Source organism: Phaethon aethereus (genome assembly GCF_964289735.1).
Source record: "Phaethon aethereus genome assembly, chromosome: 7".
In the NCBI taxonomy this organism is placed as follows: domain Eukaryota; kingdom Metazoa; phylum Chordata; class Aves; order Phaethontiformes; family Phaethontidae; genus Phaethon; species Phaethon aethereus.
The window spans coordinates 27,151,250-27,170,364 of record NC_138583.1 but is presented as its reverse complement, the minus strand read 5'-3'; the positions used below and the strand labels follow the sequence as shown (position 1 = coordinate 27,170,364).

Sequence of the window (19,115 nt, the reverse complement as noted above, 5' to 3'; positions counted from 1 at the left end):
GGGTGTGTGGTCAGCTTTTTTTTAGTGGCTACAATAGGTTAGGTAACATGCTGAAAAAGAAGTCCTTCTCAGTGAATCAGGGCTTGGGACAAACATTTTTTAAATGCATAGAATGTCGGGGATTCAAGCTGTTCACTCATCCACAGCAGGAGAACAAGACCGCACTGTTGAACGAGTCTTCAAGTCTACACTGACGAGATACTTGAAGTTCCCTGAAGAGAGAAGTCCCAGCCAGAGGGAAGGTTCAGCATCGGGAACTGTTGGTTCTGGTTTTGGGATAACAGGGACCTGCTGATGATGCCTTCTTAGTTGCTTGCTAACGTTCTCTCACCGTTCAGACTGACAGGTTTCTTCCAGGTCACAGCTGATGGAGTAGGTCTGTCTCTTCATCCGTGTTCCCTCTGAGCACTGTCTATGCTGAGTCAAGTACAGAGAGAGCAGTATCTGTGTCCTCCTCAGCTCCTGCCAGGGAACAGTCTCCTATGTCAGCAGGATTGATTTAACCTATTGAAAAACAGTGGGCTGAAGGGACCCTGAAAAGATGACTTTTTGTTTTCCTCAAATGAACTTAGTGGTTTGTGTTTTGCTTGGAGGGGGGTCATAAAAAGTTTCCCAAGAAACAAAGTTGATACAGTTAGAAAACAATATAATGTAGGCCTTTGGTATCCCTTGATAAAGCTGAGACAGTTAGGTTATCAAAGAGAAGCCAGAGACTTAGCAAAAGCTCAAAGTTTTCATAGATGTTCAGTTATTTTACTGATGAATTAAGTCACGTAGGTTGCTTAAGAAATGCTGTATGAATTATCAGTCTTTTGGAGGAGCATGGGAATAGTGCAGTGAAAGTGTTAGTAAAATTAATTTACTTGTAGAGTTTCCTGCAGTGGTGCCTCTGTACTACTCATCTGTCACGATTAAATGAGATTTGGGGGCTGCTAACACCTAGGTGGGGGCACTATTATGCCCTAAGGACAGACTTATAATTTCATTTGTAATCAGGCAGACTAATTGCTATGTTTGCCTCTGATTAAAAAAACAGGTCAGAAAAGACATGAATTCTGCTCTGTGTGCAAGGGGGCTATAAGAGCACTTCAAAACACCTACAGACTTCACCTTCTCTGTTTTTTCATGTCTGTGCTTTCTCAGTTGGTCTGTGTAGCTCACAAGGAGCTGCTGTGTGGGACTGCTTACTAAGAACAGAGTGCAGGAAACGTTTTGTGAGTACACACCTTTCTGATCTCCATGATGAGCGGTAAGTACATGTCCAAAGTATGGTTTGGGGAGAAAGAGGATTTCTGTGTGGTTCAGGTGAGGAGTACCTGTGGCTACTGAACTAGGAGGAACATAGGGAAGGAGGGAGTTGTGCTTCTGGCCTTTGTGAGCCTTTCAGGAGAGTGTTAGAGCCATCCCAGGAGTGAGTTTGATGAGCTGAGCCTGGATGCAGAAGACTCTTTGGCGTTCTCACCTGGAAGGCTAGATCAGCCTCAGGGAAGGCTTCTGGGAGGAGTGATGGCTAACCATGAAGGACAAAAAAGGAAGTTTGTGGAATTGGTAGTAGGCTATGCGTCTGGAGCCTTATATGTTAGGATAACTGAGAATAAAGACTCTCTTTATTTCTGTATTTATCTTCACAGTGCCCTTTATAGCTGAGGAGTATCATTATTTTATCTTGTTTGCATTTTGTGGACAAACAGCAAGTTGAAAACTGACCGAGTTTTGCATATGAAGTCTGTGGCCTTGCTGCGTATTAAGGCTTAGTTCCATAGTCCTCAGACTCATCCTTCTTCTTTTGGAAAGATGTGTTTATTTGTCAACGACCTGCATGTTACTGGTGGGTAAGATCTCAAAAGCAAGAGAGACCAAGTTAGTACATGAGCATTTGGTAGGTTTTTTCCTTAAAGAAGTTGGGGGGACAAAGGAGTGGTGCTGGGAAATAAAACTCTTAGCAGGAAAAAGTTCTCATTGGTTTTGACAGAGCAGCTCTCAGAATTACCAGGTCATCTTCAGCTGTTGATCTCAGTGTTTATTTTCAGTAACTTTTTTTATGAAGGAGGAGCCAGTGTTCCCCAGTTCAAGTATGCCAGCTTCTTTACGCAGCAGCACGTCCCTTGGCGAGTGTTGTGTCCAGAGCCCTGGGACTCGCGCTGACTAGCCAACTGGCTATCTGCACCTGGGCTGAGCAGGGACTGCTTTCAGCCAAGGCTGAAGGGCGATGTGAAGTCATGTTTCCAGCCTGTGGAGGTGGTTCAGATGCTGGTTCTGCTGTCACATCTGTTTATGCAGCCCATAAACATGTAGAGAGGGCCCATCCAGCATGGAAGAGGGTTCAGGTTTCTTTAAAAATCATCTTTATTCTTCCTTTTACTTTCAAAGATTAGAAAAAAAGCCAGAATAAGCTTTCAGTATCTTTGCTTTTTTTATAAAATATTAATGAAGGACCATGATCTTCAGAGATGAGGGGTTTTACCAGTAAGCACAGTCAGTAAGGAAAGCCAATAAAAATGTCCTCCCTCACCTTCAGTGTTTAGAAGATAAAGAGGACTTCTGGCTGTTTGTGTTATCCAAGCTGACCCGGTTGCATGCTTTCGGAATGACTGTGCTACTGATCAGAGTTGTGCATCTCAAATGCTTTGTCGGTTGCTAGTGCGCTTCTGGAAAGGCCCGTTAAGTCTGCATTTGCTTCCTGAAACACAATGGAATCTAATGAAAAGTGTCATTGTTTTGAAACACCGTGATCTGCTGCCAGAAGAGCTACTGTTGTATAATCCTTAATAGCAGGTTAGAGGGGCAGTTGTTCCTTGGTTTGAAATCGGTATGTGGAAGGATGGCTTTCCAATTCTCTCCCCGGGGATGGCACGTCTCATCTTGTTCTCTCTTTTTGAGAACTGTAATTCACAGTGGTGTTCAGCTATCCTGAGTTGGTAATAGATCCTTGCACAGGTTTGAACACCAAGAGTGTTACTTAGAGGTAACAAGCTCAAGGGGATGGAAGAAACTAGCAGTCGTCTTTGAGAAGGGAGAAGGAAAAAAAGCCAGGGGTTGTATTTGTCAGTACTTGCCAGTAAGTTTATTTGTTGCTAAAGATGCTTCAGATTGTTCCGATGTAAAAGAACAGAGTTGGAATAGAAAAGTTTACCTTGACTTTCTGATTTGCAGAATTGAGTGTGTTCGCTTCCATGCTGATATTTCTGCCTTTCATGCTGTTTATGTTAACCTGCAGCTCAGCTAGCACACTGTCATGCTTCATCTTTTTAGCAATCATATTAGTATTTGCAGATATCAGTCAAACATTTAACTCCTGCTATGGCAGGCATTTGCATCAAAGCTTACCTCCAGGGTTTCAGCTAAAGCAAATACATAGGAACTCTTAAGTATTTTCTTTAGGGTAGACTGTATCACAGCAGAGGGATCAAATTAATGTCTAGTTTTTAATCTTTCAAGACCCTGTGCAACCAGAACAATTGCTTACAGGAAAACAGTGTGAGTAAAATATTTGAATTATCTTACGGGTTTCTTACTGGAATTTAACAGCTGGAAACAAAAAGCAGCGAGAACAACATCTTCTTAGCCAGGTCCATGCTTGCTATTGGCAGGGGCTCAGTTGGACAGCAGTTTGGGAACCTCCGCAACAGAGGTTGCTCCAGGCTGCTGAAGACCTTTTCCCAAGGAAACGAGTTTCCCAGGGCTGTTAGGGTGCACAGTTCATGCTGCTGTTGCCTCAGACGAGCCTTTGTGTGTCCGCTCACCTTCTCTCCAGATGAAACCTCTCACTGGAGGTTTCTTTCCAATATTGCTTGTGCCTCAGCCACTTATTCACTGATACATTGATTTATAAGGTGAGGAAGAGTCATCTGAGGTGTGATACTCAGTTTGACTGACCTGCTGTGTAGCTCAAGCTGTTTGACTTTTCTGCATTAATTCTTGACTCTGTGAAAAATAGGCTGATTTTAAACATCATCCGCCTCCCCTTCATTTAGAGCCCTCTGGTGATGGAAACACTACTTCAGAAATTTGTTAAGTTGTTTCATAATTAACTGTCTTTTCTGTTAATATTTTTTTGTGGATTTATTTAATTTCCAGTCATGGGCTCTTGTTCTGTCATTGCTAGACTGAGAGCCCTCCACAGTCGCACTGCTTTCTTGTGTGTAAATGCTTCTAGACTATTTTCAAATCACCTGCAGAATCACTCTTTGTAAATTGGCAGTCTTCCACTCCAGTCTTACTCTCTTTCACAGCTTTATTCCTTCCTCAATATAATCAGTATCCTTCTTGAATGGGGACAGCTGGCTGAAGAGTTTTCCAGCAGTGTTTGTAGCAGTGACAGATAGGCACATGGAGTCCTGCTTGGTAGGCTTGTACATCCAAGGATCATATTTGACCTGCAGTCACACATTTCTTTGAGAGCTCATGTTCGCTGATTCTTTGTGGCATAGCACTTGAGCTCTTGCTCTTCTGGATCAAGTCTCACATTCCTTAAGTATGGTCCTCCTCTTTTTTTTTTCCTAGCAGTGGGACGATACAGAGCACACTAGTCTTAGAGAAGTGGAGAACTAACATTACCTCTAACAAACTGTTTGTGAAAGAAGCAGCATGTTGGAAACAACTTGAACTAAAATGGTAATTCTGCAGGAAATACTGAGAAGCACAAGCTAAATGGAAGCTAGAAAATATGCTAATTAGCTCACTGGAGAATTTGTGGTTCTCGTTTCAAGGCAGTAAACTCAGTAACAGATAAATGAGGAAAATGGGTGGTCTTGTGGTACTCAGAGAGGGTCACATTTGAGATTTGCTCCTCACAGAGTTGCACTGTGGATTTCATAGTTTTCCAGGTTACTTTCTAACCATCCATAAAATTGACGGTAATTAAATAATGCTTAAAATATTTTAAATAACTAGTGGTCCTTGGAGTTCCGGAATGAATAGAACTCCTTGTGTAGAAATGGATGGTCACCTGAAGAAACTCCAAATTTATCTGTCTGTGGTTTTTAATGTCTAATGCATTTGGGTCCTGGATTGTTACTGGAGCTCTAGGCACTCTGCAGCCACTCCGTGGATGTGGTTGTCAGTAGAAATAATCTGATAAAAAAATCCATGTAAAATAAGCAGGCTTTTGTTAAATATATTTTACAACATATTTGATATATAGCCATTACTTTAGCATCTGGCTTTACGACAGAGATAAAATTCAGCCTGACATTAAATCAAATCCTGTAATAAGCCACAGGAGTAGCATTCTCCCTTCTTATACCTTACCCATCCAGAAATAACCCATGAGTTACCATCGTCTATCAGTCAGACCATAGTCAAATAAATGTACGACTGGGAACGCTTTACCAGTTTCACTAAAAGCATGCTCTTGGAAAAAGCAGCTTCATTGATGTCAGCACTGCGGTGGTGCCCGAGAGAAGCAGCTACCCCTTCCTACGGGAGGACTCGAAGCCAGCATCAGAGATTGCAAGCTTGGAGGTGGGCAGCTTAGTACAATCTGTGGAGCAAGGAGAGTGTTATCAATCTAATGTAATCCAGTGGGTCTTTGTATACTGCAAGTGGGATCTACTGTGAGCTCAATACATGTGCCTGTGGTTAACCTTAACAAGTTCTTAACAGCAGATCTCTGCCTCTTTAATACCCTGTAATGGGCATACAGAATTATCCTTAAAGCGAAGCTCAAGTGTTAATTATTATGAGCTGAGAGTACACTTCGAAGTCTCTCTTGGAAGTGATTTAGTATTCTAATAGGAAGAGCAATTTTGTCCTTCCTGCCATCATGAACCTGAAGCCATGTTGTCAGAGAGGCAGCCACCCAGAAGTGGAAGTTCTTGAAGCAAAGAACTTAACTTTAGGCACAAGGAGAAAAAAGTCAATTTTCTGGTTTAGATAATTTACAAGCTTCACTGCTAATGTTTGGAAACTGTGGGCTTTCCAGTGTTGCCAGAGATTTCAAGTCATGGACATATTAAATTTCCAAAAGCATCACTAATTGAAAACACCTTTTGGAAACAATTTGCCATTGGCTATTAAGCAGAAGCGTTGGCAGTAAAACACAGAGTGGTTTGAATTATCATCCCAGGGTTGCTGCGGAGAGGGAAGGAACTATGTGAACTAATAGAGCTGGGGTGGAAGGCTGCAATTCAGAGTAAGATCGGGGCGTTGGTCAGCATCCGTGCAGTCCCTGTGGCTTGGAGGTGTCAGAATCCCAACTGCTTTGGGGTTCCTGTCATGTGTAAGTACAGGTAGTTCTCAGTCTTCAAGAACTTGTAGTTGTGATCTAAATACCTAGTGTAACTGTACCTTGACCAAGGCTGATTATATTTTTGTCTTCCTAATTCTTCATGAATTGAATCCAGTGTTGTCATTTTCAGTACATTTCCATGGTTTGCCATCAGGTAAAGCTGACGTTGCCTAAAATATGTGCAGCTAATTATTTTAGGATTCCTGAGGAGACTTTATCAGAGTGGCTGGTTAAACACGTTCATCTCTGATGTGTATTCTGTAGCATTCTCTTTGGTTGCAAATTGAATGGGATGTACATCATTGTCATCGAGGGATTCACACAATGGCATCACTTTTTTTTCAATGCAAACTAAAAATAATTCTTGAAGAATTCTACCCCTTCTGCATTATTCCTCATCCCTGTTCAGTAATGCCTCTGCTCCCTTGCTAGGATTTCTCTTGTTCTTGCCATACTTAAAAAAATCTCCTTTTTATTGTCCTTAGCTATGCAGCAATGGGAACTCCACCAAATTGTGCAAGCTGGTTTATCACAAGACTTTTTTCTTTTTACATTGCACTGGTAGGAGCCAAAGGAGTAGTTTGTCCTGTTTTCAGGTCTGTTTTGATGGTACTCCTGGATTCTGTGATCATACTGACTTCAGTATATCTGGAGCCTGTAGTTCTGAGTTGTCAGGAACATTAAAATGTGAACTGTGGAGTCCCCCACCCGTTTTCTCTGCATTGTTCTTCCCAAGCAGAGCATGAGCAGAAATTTTGGTATTTAGCTCATGCGAATAGTTCTGGGTTTCAGAAATGCCACTTATCAGACTTTTTTTCTCATTCATTGGCATTTTTGGTTCTAGAAATTCAATGTCACCTTGCCTCCTGCCAGACCTGAGATGTTTCATCTTTGTCTATTCTCTGACATGTCCCTTTAGTGAGTTTGTGACACACAAAGTTTGGGTTTGTGGAGTGTTTTGAGGGCTCTTCCCTCCCGGACACTGCTAGTGGGACCTCCAGCTGCTCAGCTAGTCCCTAGCTGAGTTGAGTCACCCCTTGACTGCGATGGGAGCCTGCACAGAAAGGACTGTTCCAGGGAGGCAGCTATCGAAGGGCCGGTACGTTAGGGGAAGGGGAGTAACTACTGGTATTTATATGCTAGACTGATTCATTGCCTTTGCAGAGAGCTTTAGTGTGGGCATGGCGGGTGAGATCAAGTGAATTAAGACTTCTGCATTTGATTCCCACTTGCTCTGTGTTGTTACCTTCTCTGTGCTCTGCTATCCTTAGCTGACAAAATGGGGACAGCACCTTTTGCTCTCCCTGTATGTATTATGTGAACAAGACTTTGTGAAGCGCTTTGGGATGGCAGGCGTAAGACCTGCTGTGCTGGGTGAGGCCAGAAACCTGCCCAGTCCATGATCACACAGTGGCGGTAGGAGACGCTATTGATGGGGATGACACAGTCCTGGCCACTTTCTGCAGTCCGTCCCAGGTTGTCAGATGCTCCAGAGGATCAGAAGATATGATGCTAACCTGAGTGGATTTCACCTCTTCTGATGTTAGCTGTCCCAAGTGTCTAGCCTGAATTAGGTGCAAGTTACTTCTGCCCTCATGGAGGGAGAGGGATGCTCCTAGAAAGTCAGTCACTTTTCTTAACCACCTGTACATGGACAGTCCTCTCAGCTGCAGAAAAAACTGCTTTTCACCTGCCTTGCCCTGTTTGTGAGGCCATGCCATGACCTGGACCAGGAATTTGAGATGAGTCTTGAACAAGCAAACGTCAGTCCTGCTCCCTTTGCTTTTTCCCTTTCTCAGGATTTTAACATGGTTCGTTCCTCCCTTGCTGAGACCCAACAAAGCCCCTTGAGATGGAGCAGCACTGCAGTGGGGAGCCAGGAACTGCTCTAGGCTTGGCAAGGGCACCATGAGACTTGTCTGTACATCCACAGTCTCCAACTAGATGCAAAGCTTTTAAGTAGCTAATGTTAGGTGTGATAAATTTTTTCTCTCTGTTCGCTTTGCAATGCGCACATACATGCGTGGGTCGTACTGACAAGTTATTAATGATTCTTGAAGCAGAATGTGTGAGAAGAGGCAGATGTAGTACATGGAAAATCAGTGTGAGTACACTACAACCTTGGGATTGGTTAGTGATGCTTTTGTTTTCTGCTATATAAGATCTTGGAGAATATCCTGGAAAAAATGGGATTGTCACTGCTATTTTGTTCATCTCTCCATTTTAGTGTGTGTGCCTCTGATTTGTCATTGCATCATCAAAGTGTTAAAACAAACTCAAAAAAAATACAGACAGTGCATTTAACCTGAACACATCAAGTATTTTGAGTTGCAGAAATTTCTAACTATGTGTTGGCCAAAAAAGATAAGAGAAATACTAGTAAAACTTGAAGAGGAATGCTTCTGGACATGATATAAAATAGACTATGGATAATACTTGAAATCAGCCAAAATCTGACAAAAGAAGCAAAATTCAAAATATGTGCTAAAATTCTCGTGTTCTTTTGGACCAAAGCATATGTGCTGGACAGTAGCACTGTATCAAAGCTTTTGAGGCTGAGATTTTTAATACTGTTTCAAAATTAACCCTGTACCATAAATGCTATCAAATGCTTTATTAAGACTACACTAGCAAGGAGCATATTCGCAGTAAATTATGGGAAGGTGTTCTAACATGCTTTATCTATGTAAAGATTTCTATTTTTATGTTAAGCTATTTACAGGTTATTGATTTCAAAAATAGATTTGTAACTAAAGAAATATGCATCGTATTTCAGTTGCTCTGAGTTGAGAATCTTGCCTGGCTGGCTGCCCGCTCTCTTAGATGTTTATTCCAGCAGCTTACAAGTGTATGGAGTAATTCAGTCCTCCTTATTTTTCTCTCTCTATTTGGAAGAAAGAATTTGTATTCAGGGATCAGGTCCCATGTCCCTTACCCATGCAGGTGGTCTGATTTTTACACCTTTGAAGCATCAGAACAATTTCATTGAAGTCCATGAGACTTTGTGTGTGAGTAAGACTTTTGGGTTGGGAATATCCATCACAATTATCTTTTGTCAGTTGCTACTGTTTTATTTCAGAGCGGTAAGCTATTGTCACAGTGCCGGTGGAGCTTGCTAAGCTGTAAGAGTACCTTTGAGTTCATGTAATACAAAACTTAAGCGTAAGATTTTTTTATTTAAAAGAAAGATTTTAATAAATAAATCAGGGCAAGGCTTGAAGGCAGAGGTAATATCTTTTATTAGAGCAACTGATAGAGTTTGAAAACTTAGACAAGCTTGCGTGCTCAAGAGCTTGTCTATTTTTTCCAGCCATACCAGTTGGTCTAATAAAAGATATTGCCTCTGTCTACAAGCCTTGTCCTGCCTATGAACTCTGTTCATCACAGCTACAGCAAAATACTGCTGGATCATTAAAATAATTCAGGCCTTTCTTGCTTAATTATGGAAACTCAGATTTTTGTGGTTTCCTCAAGTCTCAGCTTTTTGAATCCCAGCACACACAAAATGATGCTGTCTGGTTTCTCCTGTTGTAGAGGAGGGTTTCATCACATAGGATTTCAAACTGCTTCACCCAGTTCTCATTTTAGAAAGGATGTTATTCAAGGTAGCCTGCTAAAATTCTTCTGCCATCTGGATTTTAGGGTGTTTTGTAGGATACTATTGGTGAACTATCAGATGTCTGGTATGGATGGCCGTTGGGAGCAGTCCTATCCTAGTACCTACGTTAGCATCTCTGATGTGGTGTGATGATGATGGGAAGCAGATGGAGTGGGAAGAAGAGGCTGGCAGAATGGAAAGTCTCTGGCTTTGGCTGTAAATCTTCGAATCTTGCTATGTGTCTGGCTGGGTAAGCAGAGTAGTGTAGCCCTTCTAAATGGCAGGAAGCTTGGATTTGGACTTGTTTCAGCTGGAAGACCTAGACCCAGAGCTGTCTAAGAGCCATAAGACCAGCCATGCAACAGTTTTTTCAGAGCTATTTAACATGCCTTTTAGAGGCCTTAGACATATATGTCTTTTGGATCTGGATCTGTAGCTCTAGGTTAGTAGCTTTAAAATAGCTCCAGGTAAGACCAAGGTGGTGATGATCTGGACCATCTTGAAATATCCATGGGGTAGATGCTTTTGCACCCTCTGGAGACACAAGCCCTTTCTGTAGTTTGCAGTCTCGGGGTCGCATCAGAACCCTCGCCGTGCTGCATGTCTCTTGGCTGCTGACCCGGAGTCCGTCCCTCTTGCGCGGGCGCTGCTGCTCTCCCCAGGACTGCTGCAGCCCTCGCTGGCCGTAGGGAGCGTTGCTGCCGGCAGTGCCTGCCTTTGCAGTCGGACAGGTTGATGCTTGCGGGCCGTTCTGTGCCCTGTGCTGCCTTCTGTCTGCCTTTGGGCACAGCTTAAATAGCTGTTGAAGTAGTTACTTGTAAGCCCTCGGTGGCCGGGGCCTGGGCTATTTTAGAAGCTGCTTCTCCCTGCATGCCCGGTTGTGGCAGTTGCGGCGGGCTGGAACGGCCGGTCGCCCTCTCGCTGTGGTGACCTCCTCTCCTGGTGTGTCGCAGGGAACGCGGGGGGAGAGCTCTCAGCTCTGGCATGTGCTCCCTTGGGCTGCCTGCCAGGGCCTAAATTTGGTGACCTTTGGGATGTGGCAGAAGATGCATTTGTAAACCTTCGTTATAGTAACTTGGAGACAAGCAGAGAATGCTGGAGGAGGGAGGAGCGTGTTTTTTACAGACAAGCTGTTTGCCGTCTGTTTGATTTTTATGATCAGCAACTAGTAGGTAGACTAACAAATGTTTTGACAATTGCAACTGCTGCTGTTTAATCAAATTTAAAACTAAAAAATTATATAGATTTTCTCTAGGAGATCAAGCACACATGTGACCACTGAAAGCGCCGTCACTTCTAATGCTGGTTTGGACACTTGCTCTACTCTCTACTTTGCTGAAATCATCTAGTTTCCCTTCTGTAAAATGAGGGCAGTCATATTTTAAAGGTGTCTAGAAACGGTTGCTGTATCATTACCCGTGTAGCTTGTGGGTGGTTTTGTTTCTATTAAGGAAGAGGAGGCAAGCCGAGCCCTGCGGTCCAGCAGTTGTGTGCGTTACACAAGAATGTAGTTTCATGTTATACCTAATTTGGTATAACTGTGGGGTGCGTCTCCCACCCCATTCTCCGCACCAGTGTTGTGGCAGGCTGAGCTGGGTTCAGCCTGCTGACCAGTGGTGAACTACCCCAGTTTTGTTTGCTTTTGGTCGGTTAGTTTTGATGGGTGGGGGCTCGGACTGCTGAGCTGAACCGACTCAGTGTGGGGCTGCTTCATCCTCCCACCTGGTGCCAGGGATGCAGCAGGATGTGGGTCTGGCTGGAGGAGGGGGTGAGCAGGATTGCCCCAGTGTGCTAGTAACACAGCTGGGAAAAGTGGGAAAAGTACCTCTGTTTCCTCACTGCAGGGCCTTCCTGACGAGAAGGACTGCCTGGTGGTTTGGTTTTGGCAACCAGTACTTGCGAAGGGGTGCAAATGTTTGTGAAGATTCGCTGGTGAAGATTTTCATTGCTAGTATTACAGGCTTGCAGTGTGTTCTTGCTCTGTCTGAATGTGGCTGACCTGCAGGGGACAAAAAATCATCTTTCTACTTTCCTTCCAATTGTTTCTGCTAATTTAACATCAGTTTGAAGGTTTGTCTTTGCTTAAGGATCAAATGGCAAGGGACAAGGCTCTTTATTCTTATGGTGTGGTAAAAGTGGCAAAGTCAGTCCCACTGGGGTTTGTAGGGTTTGTCCTGCCTAATTTATCTTGCCATATAAAAGGTAGGTTTTCCATCACCTATAGCTAATGCATATTAGTAACTCTAGGGTCAAAAAATACCCCTTTTCAGCAATGAAAACAAGATCTCTGTTTCTAAATGCATTTTCACCACAATGGATAGGACTGTCTTTGCAGTTGCAGCGAAGTGGAAAAGCCTTCCCAGCTCTCTGTTTTAAAACCCTATGTCATCAAACATCTCACAGGAAAGCATCTTACTTGACTTGCAAACTCAGATCATTCCACCAGGTACTTTGCAAGACTTCCTGAGTGGCATTGCATCTTTTCGTGCCAGGAAACAGACAACTTTCTGATGAAACAAACCTTGAACTTAAGCAAGCTGTTCTCTTCTGCCTCTTTCAGAAATAAATAGGCATTTGAAGATGACAACCTCATGGAGCGACCGACTCCAGAATGCAGCAGATCTCCCTGCAAACATGGATGGGCATGCTCTGAAAAAGTACCGCCGGGAAGCCTATCACCGGTAAGTCGTTCATGTAACAAAAACTAAAGTGCTGAGACAGAGGGAAATAAACTAAGCATAAACCCCACATTTCTTGTTTTTTGCTTGTTGGTAAATTGGAAAGGTTGTTCTCACCTTCCTTGCAGAAGCGTTAGTAGAAGAGAACTTAGAAGATAGCACAGTATTGGCTTTGCAGGAATTTACAAACAGTAGAGTTGAGATACATGTACTAGAGCGACTGAGGGTATGCTTTCTTAATGTAGTTGAAAGATTAATCAAAGTTAGATTTTGGGATAGAAGCTTTCACGTCAAGAAATACTCAGTGGCAGAAGTGTTACAGTCGTTATTGCAGTGCACACTGGGAGAGCATAGCCTTAGACACTGGAATGCACAAATATGAATAAGAAGGAAATCAAATGGGATCAGAAATTAAGTGTTTGAGAATTATATCTAGTGTGACTGTGTGCACCACAGGAGCATGTAGAAGCACCAGGCAAGATCTCAGCCTCCTTTTCTGTGGTAGGTGTGCCTAAGACCATCTCCGTTGCAAAACGGTTACAGTCTAAATAAACAAGATAGAGCATGGAATAAAAGAAATGTTATCACTCTTGTTTTATAGTTTGGGAATCAAAGTACAGAGACTAGATTGTTTTCATGAAATCACATTGGTGGTTTGGTTGAGCCAAGAATTTAGCCCACAGCTCTCAAGATTCCAGGTGTACAGCATAAAAGATGGACGCAGTCTGTATCCTTATCAGATATCTGGACTGTTACGAAGTTAAAAACAACAGCATTGAGTAACTGTCGGTATTCTGTTTGTGGGAGGTGTAGCTTCAAAGTTTAGCTTGTTTAATTTGAGAAGTCGTGCAGTATGATGATCAGAGTATGTTCAGCAGGAGTTGGGGAGATGTATGTCTGATACAGAAACAGAAAGAAGTCAAGTTGCTCAATCTCATGCTTTAAGCCACGTTGCATTTGTGATTCATATACAGTGGTATTTCTGAGGAAGTGTTTTGGAAGTGTTAGATATCTCTTGATTCTCCAAATGGAATCTAATTAGAGAAAAACGCCTTAGCATCATATGATAGGCCAGGTTGTGCAAGTTGCAATGTCTAAGGCTAAGTAATGGTTCCTGTGATGCATTTCTGAAGCTTTGCAATTTCCAGTGAATATGTTTGGGCACATGTCTTAAGTGGTGGCATTATTTGAGTCTCTCTGTGTCAGCCGGTTTGTCAGATACGGAAATGTCTAATGAACTATATACAGCATGTAAAAAGAGAGGAATTTTATACCATTCCCTGGCAAAAAATCTTCACCTTGTTGAAGTCATTGACAGGTTTACCTTTATGTCATAAATTTACCTGTGACTTTAGTTGTGTTACTCCTGGTTTAGACTGATGGAAATTAAGTCAGACTAAGGCCTATTTCTTTTTTTTTCTAAATATTTCCTCAATAGTTGTTATGGTTAGGTGCTGACAGTCTGTTAAGTGTGTACAAGAACCAAAGGAAGCAGTACTTGTCCTTAAGAGCTCACACATTCAAGTCCTCATCATGTTTACCTTTACTCATGTACGAAATCTTTATTTTCATTAAAAAATTCCTTATGGAAGATGAGAGTGCACTTATATAAAGGAGGGTTTCCCACTAGGAGCTGGGATCTGGTAGTCTAAAATTAGTCTGTGGTACAGTTCAAGTACCCCTTTTTAGAATCTAGAAATGTCTTATTCAAAACATATTGAGCAGAAATGTTGCTAGCACTTCAGATTTTCATGGAAAGCACAACATTGGAAATACAGTAAGAGGAGGCACATTTTTGTTTTGAAATTACTATCCTCTTTTTAAAAGAGAGAGGGAGGGAATGAGAGAGAGGGAGGGAATGGGAGAGAATGAGAGAACCTGATGCCAAGACTGTATTATAAATCTGTGCTATTAATGGCTTTGGTGTACCAGTTTCATGGGAGTTATTTTGATAATCCAGTATTGTAAGAATCTGAAACAACCTCATTCCAGAGGCAGTGTTGTCAGATTTCTATTTCTGGTATTTTTAGTGATCTTAGTGTTAACAGATGTGATGTTACTTAAAAGGTAAGTGCAGACTTAACATGATAAAGTAGGACTGAAGTTGTTTCCTCTTGTTGTTTCATATCATATTTTTTAGTATTTTAGTAATTGTTCAGATGTAGAATATGTATGCGGGTCACAGCCACCAGTTCTAGGATGTAAATTTGTTTCAGTGAGGTCCAAGTATACTCTGACTCTTGGATATTGCTGAAGCACTGTCAATTTTATGAGAGAGAGAGATATAAAAGACAAGGCATTCATTGTCAAGATTTTTTTCTTTCTCTTCCTTCCTTTTTCTTTCTCTTTGTTTTTCTTTCTCTTTCACTCTTGTCTGTCTGTCTTTCTTCTTACTCTAGCAGCTAAAGAAAAAAGAACTTGAAAACATGAATCTAAAGTGACTTAGAAACAAAACAGCAAAAAAAGAACATTGAATTTAAAACTATTAAAGTTTTTTACCTTAAAGCTGGTCCCAGTGATTTTTTGGGCCCAGTCTGGAAGGCTGGAGGAGCTTAGCTGCTGGGCCACATTTACAGATGAGCGTAACTGGGGCTAGCTTTTGATACCAATGTTGGAAGCCCAGTTGGGCTCAAAGTCATTCATTGGAATTTTCTAAATGCTGATAGTAATGCTTTGTTTTCTGAAGTGTAAAATTTTAAAAACTTGTTTCACTGTTTGTTTACTTCATGCTTACTTAAATATCAGTGAAGATACCTAGACCAAATGATTTAACTTTCTGGTTCTCATGATCTACACCAGATTTTATATGCTTGAATTGTAAATGTTGAAGCAGCATAAAATAAGGGGGAAAATTTCCAATCTAAGCAAAATAATTTACCTTAAAAAATAAAAAGAATATTCTCGTGGGCATGAAACTTTTAAAAAACCTTACAAAAAATTAACTCTGAAGATGCCACTCTAATAGTCATATTTTACTGTGGTTGTTCATACTAGGAATTTTTTTTTTCAGGTATTGCACCTCTTATTGTATCATACTTGATGGATGGATGTTCAACATATAATATTGTTGGCAGAAATCCCAGCTGAGACTGGTTTAACTGGTGTAATGCATACTGACTCAGAGTATGATGACTATATCATAATCATGTCTGAATGCCATAGGCAAGAACATTCAAAATGAAATATTTATAGCTGTTTTCCTCTCATAGCTGTTTCCCTCCTAAAAGTTTTGTTCGGTGTTTGGATCGTCTTGTATAGCTGCTTAAGAAATTAGAGTATTGAGGTTATTGATGAAGTAAGTGAAGCTTGTGAATATGAGCACGTATGCTGTGCTGTAGAGTTCAAGGGCAGTAAAAGCAACATCAAGAATCAGAAAAATCTGTAGGGAGGAGAAGTGGTGGGGTTTTATCTTCAGGGTATTTCTGATGACTTTAAGACTTTCTGTTTGCTAGTGTTACTATCAGCCACAAACCTCGTTATACAACATTGTTGGCGCCTGTTGGAGGTGAGGTCTAAAGATGAATTAATATACAAGCTAGATGTTATTCATTCTCTAGCAGAGGTCACTGGTAAGAGGATACTGCATTACTGTGCTATTGGCAACCTACACTTTAATTCGGAAATAAAATGGATGTGTAGCTATTAGGTGGCTTTTCCTTAGTGTGTGTGGTTGTGAGGCCACCTCCCTCATGCACTGCTTGTTGACTTTTCCGGGTAGAGGATAATCAGTAGGTCATTCGTTCTGGAGGAGTACTGTCATTTAACGTGATTGTAATTAGGCAAGAACTAGGTTGACTCTGAGCCACCAAATTGCCCTAGTGTCTATTTTTTAACTTGGAGTGAGCACTTCTAGGCACCCTCTGGATTATCTCACATAGCTCTTTAGGGTTTAAATAGCAACCACATCTAGTTAAAGCAAATAATGGAAAAAGTTGGTGTTCCATCCACTCTTGTTACTGACAGTTACCAAGATCCAGGAAACAGGTATTTGCATTTACTTTTATTCTGTGGTTTTGGCTTAACAGGGCAGTAAGGCTGAGATGGCCTTTTTGTTAAACATAAAAATTTGGGACGCTTTTACCATTTTGCATCAGAGTAATTTGAGACTTCTCATCCTGAACATGGGGGTTCTGTTGTTTTAGTTTTGTTTTCTTGCTCTGTTGTTTACTGGCTAGCGCAAGGGATGTGGCATCATGATTCCTAATTCTAATTCTCCCGCTGACCGGTCATAGAGTATTGAATAAGTTGCTTCATAGTTTTGTGCTTCAGTTTGCTTTCAAAGCATCTTACGGTGGTAATATGAGTTAAGTGATTTAAGCTGTTAATATACACTGAGATCACGGGTTAAAAAAATGGTATATGCTTTAATAATGACAAAGCAAAAGGATTACCAATTGGTTGTTTTGATTTCTAGTGCTAAAGATGTGGTTTAGTTTGTTCGAATTTGTAAACTCTGGGCTATTCCCTGCTAATCTTGTTTCTTCACTTGATTGATACTGGATCATCAGTGACTGCGAACAGGTGGAAATGTTATATAAAACTAGGCTATGAGGCTTGAAACTGTTTATTTATTTGGGTAGCTATGTGTAAAGTCTCTCTAAAATGATCAGTTCATTGAGGTGGCAAATGAGAAAAAAAATCTTTACCAGTCTGAAAATGCTCTTTTCATCAGACGTGTTCGGATAGGCAATGTGTGGTATTTTCATGGAACTGTAAATGAGGTAGCTCTGTAGGCACTGCTGGCTATGGTCTGTCCTCATATGTCTTTGTGCAGCCTCCTTGGACTTGTTCAGTGGCATGTGTGTAGTGGAGGGCAGCATGTGGCTCGCTATTTATTTTGCTTTAGTGCTTTGGACATTGGAGAGAGGAGGGAGAGGGAGTGTTAAGGCGGCAGAATGGGCGAGCTTATGAGAAAGCAGAACACTTGCCAAATTAATAATAAAGAAATTACATTGAAAATGTCCCATGATCCCTAGGTTTAATATTTTCACAGAGCAGACGGGTGTTATTTTGGGATGGAATCCATATGAGAGCTTCTTGGCACTTTGCTGTTGCCTGGGAAGAAAACCCAAACAATGGAAACAGAAATGGTCAAGGCTATCTCCTTCCATCTGATTCCTGCTGAATGTCAGAGGGAAGTGCTTAGTTGTGTTTCTGGATACAGCCTCATCAGACTTTTAAGTTCCAGTTGTAACCTGATTTTCCAGTTTTATGTCACAACAGTTGTGCAAGGACAGTTAGTCTTGTGAAATTGCAGGGCACTCTGTTGGAAATGGTACTAGAAGTGGCCAGGAAATTTTGGTGCCTTTCTTCTGTCTCCCCTATCTGATACTGTTTCATCTGCCTGAAGTCATCTTGAGCCCAAACACTATCTCTAAATACGATTACAAACATACTGACCTGTCGGAATATTCCCCTTCAGTTGAAAAAGGAAGAAAATGAAACTCTGAAAATCTAACATTGAAAAAAAAAAAGAAAAAAAAAAAAAGAGACCAAAATGGTATGATAAATAATAATATATCGTCATTACAATAATAATATATGGTCATTACTTGCCTAAAGAGGCAAGACTCATCAAAAGAATGATTACATTGCATTTAATAGTTTAAAGCTGTTTATTTCTTATCCCCTCTAAGATAGGTACCAAAGCATCCAGCACTCAAAGACAAGACATTTTGATATAAGTTTTTTTTATATATATATATATATGTGTACATATATATGTTGTGTATATATATCTTCGTAAGGTTGCTCACATGATTTTTGCCAGGTAAGTAAGGTCAGTGAGGGATTCATCTGACTTCACTGCTCTTGGTGGAAGTCACCTGTAATCAGAACTATATTGTCATGTAGTGAGACATGTCCCCCCAACCACACAACATCTGGGGACTAGCTAGTAATACTGAAAACATCCAGTTGTCCTAAAAGTAATGGGATTTTTTTTCATTATTAGCCTTTTTTAAGAGGCTGTGGGGAACTTGGACATGGGAGGCTATTAAAAGCTAATCCATTTAGTTCCCTCTTACTTCTTTTTAACTCTTCTAGCGTATTAAAACATGGAAGTTTTCCATAAAGTGAAGATTAACCAAAGTGCCTAAACTTTGAGGAAGCAGGAATCGGAGCCTTCTGGCTAGTTAGTCCCTGTTTCGTGGCTGGCTCGAGCCCATCTGTCCACCATAGTCTTTTTTAAACACACGTGTAGGTCATGCTTGGCCAGCTCCCACTGTATTTGCTTTTCCACTCAGCACTGTTGCAAGTTTCTTTGTATTTATTTAATTTCCAGTGAAACATACGCTTCTGACAAAGAATGCTTCTTGCTGCAAGGTATTTCTAGACACATTTGGAAAATCATTATAAAAGTGCTGTGTTCCAGAAACCTTGCCTCACATTGTTCATTTTCATTTTCTCGTGATGAGGAGTTGTGAGCCGTGTGCCAAGTTCCTCCATAGTTGTATAATTCTGTGCATTTTGTTTATTTTGTCGGTCATATTACAAGAATACATGCAAATTTCATTCAGGGCACAGAATGTTTTTGAAATTTTGCACAAATAAAAACATTCCTCCCTCTCTGCATTTGCTCCTGTCCTGTGTTAGCTTGAGAAGAGTTGGG

At 41.3% G+C, this 19,115-nt stretch overlaps 1 protein-coding gene across 1 annotated transcript in view; it reads left to right on the top strand.

Annotated features, from left to right (window-relative positions):
• NT5C2 (5'-nucleotidase, cytosolic II) overlaps positions 1-19,115 on the top strand; it is a gene marked incomplete at both ends in the record, with an annotated part of 65,013 nt that overhangs the window by 12,317 nt on the left and 33,581 nt on the right. Inside the window, one exon of the mRNA XM_082001919.1 lies at positions 12,388-12,508. Coding sequence (XP_081858045.1) covers positions 12,388-12,508 — 121 coding nt within the window. The remainder of the gene's footprint in view (positions 1-12,387; positions 12,509-19,115) is intronic.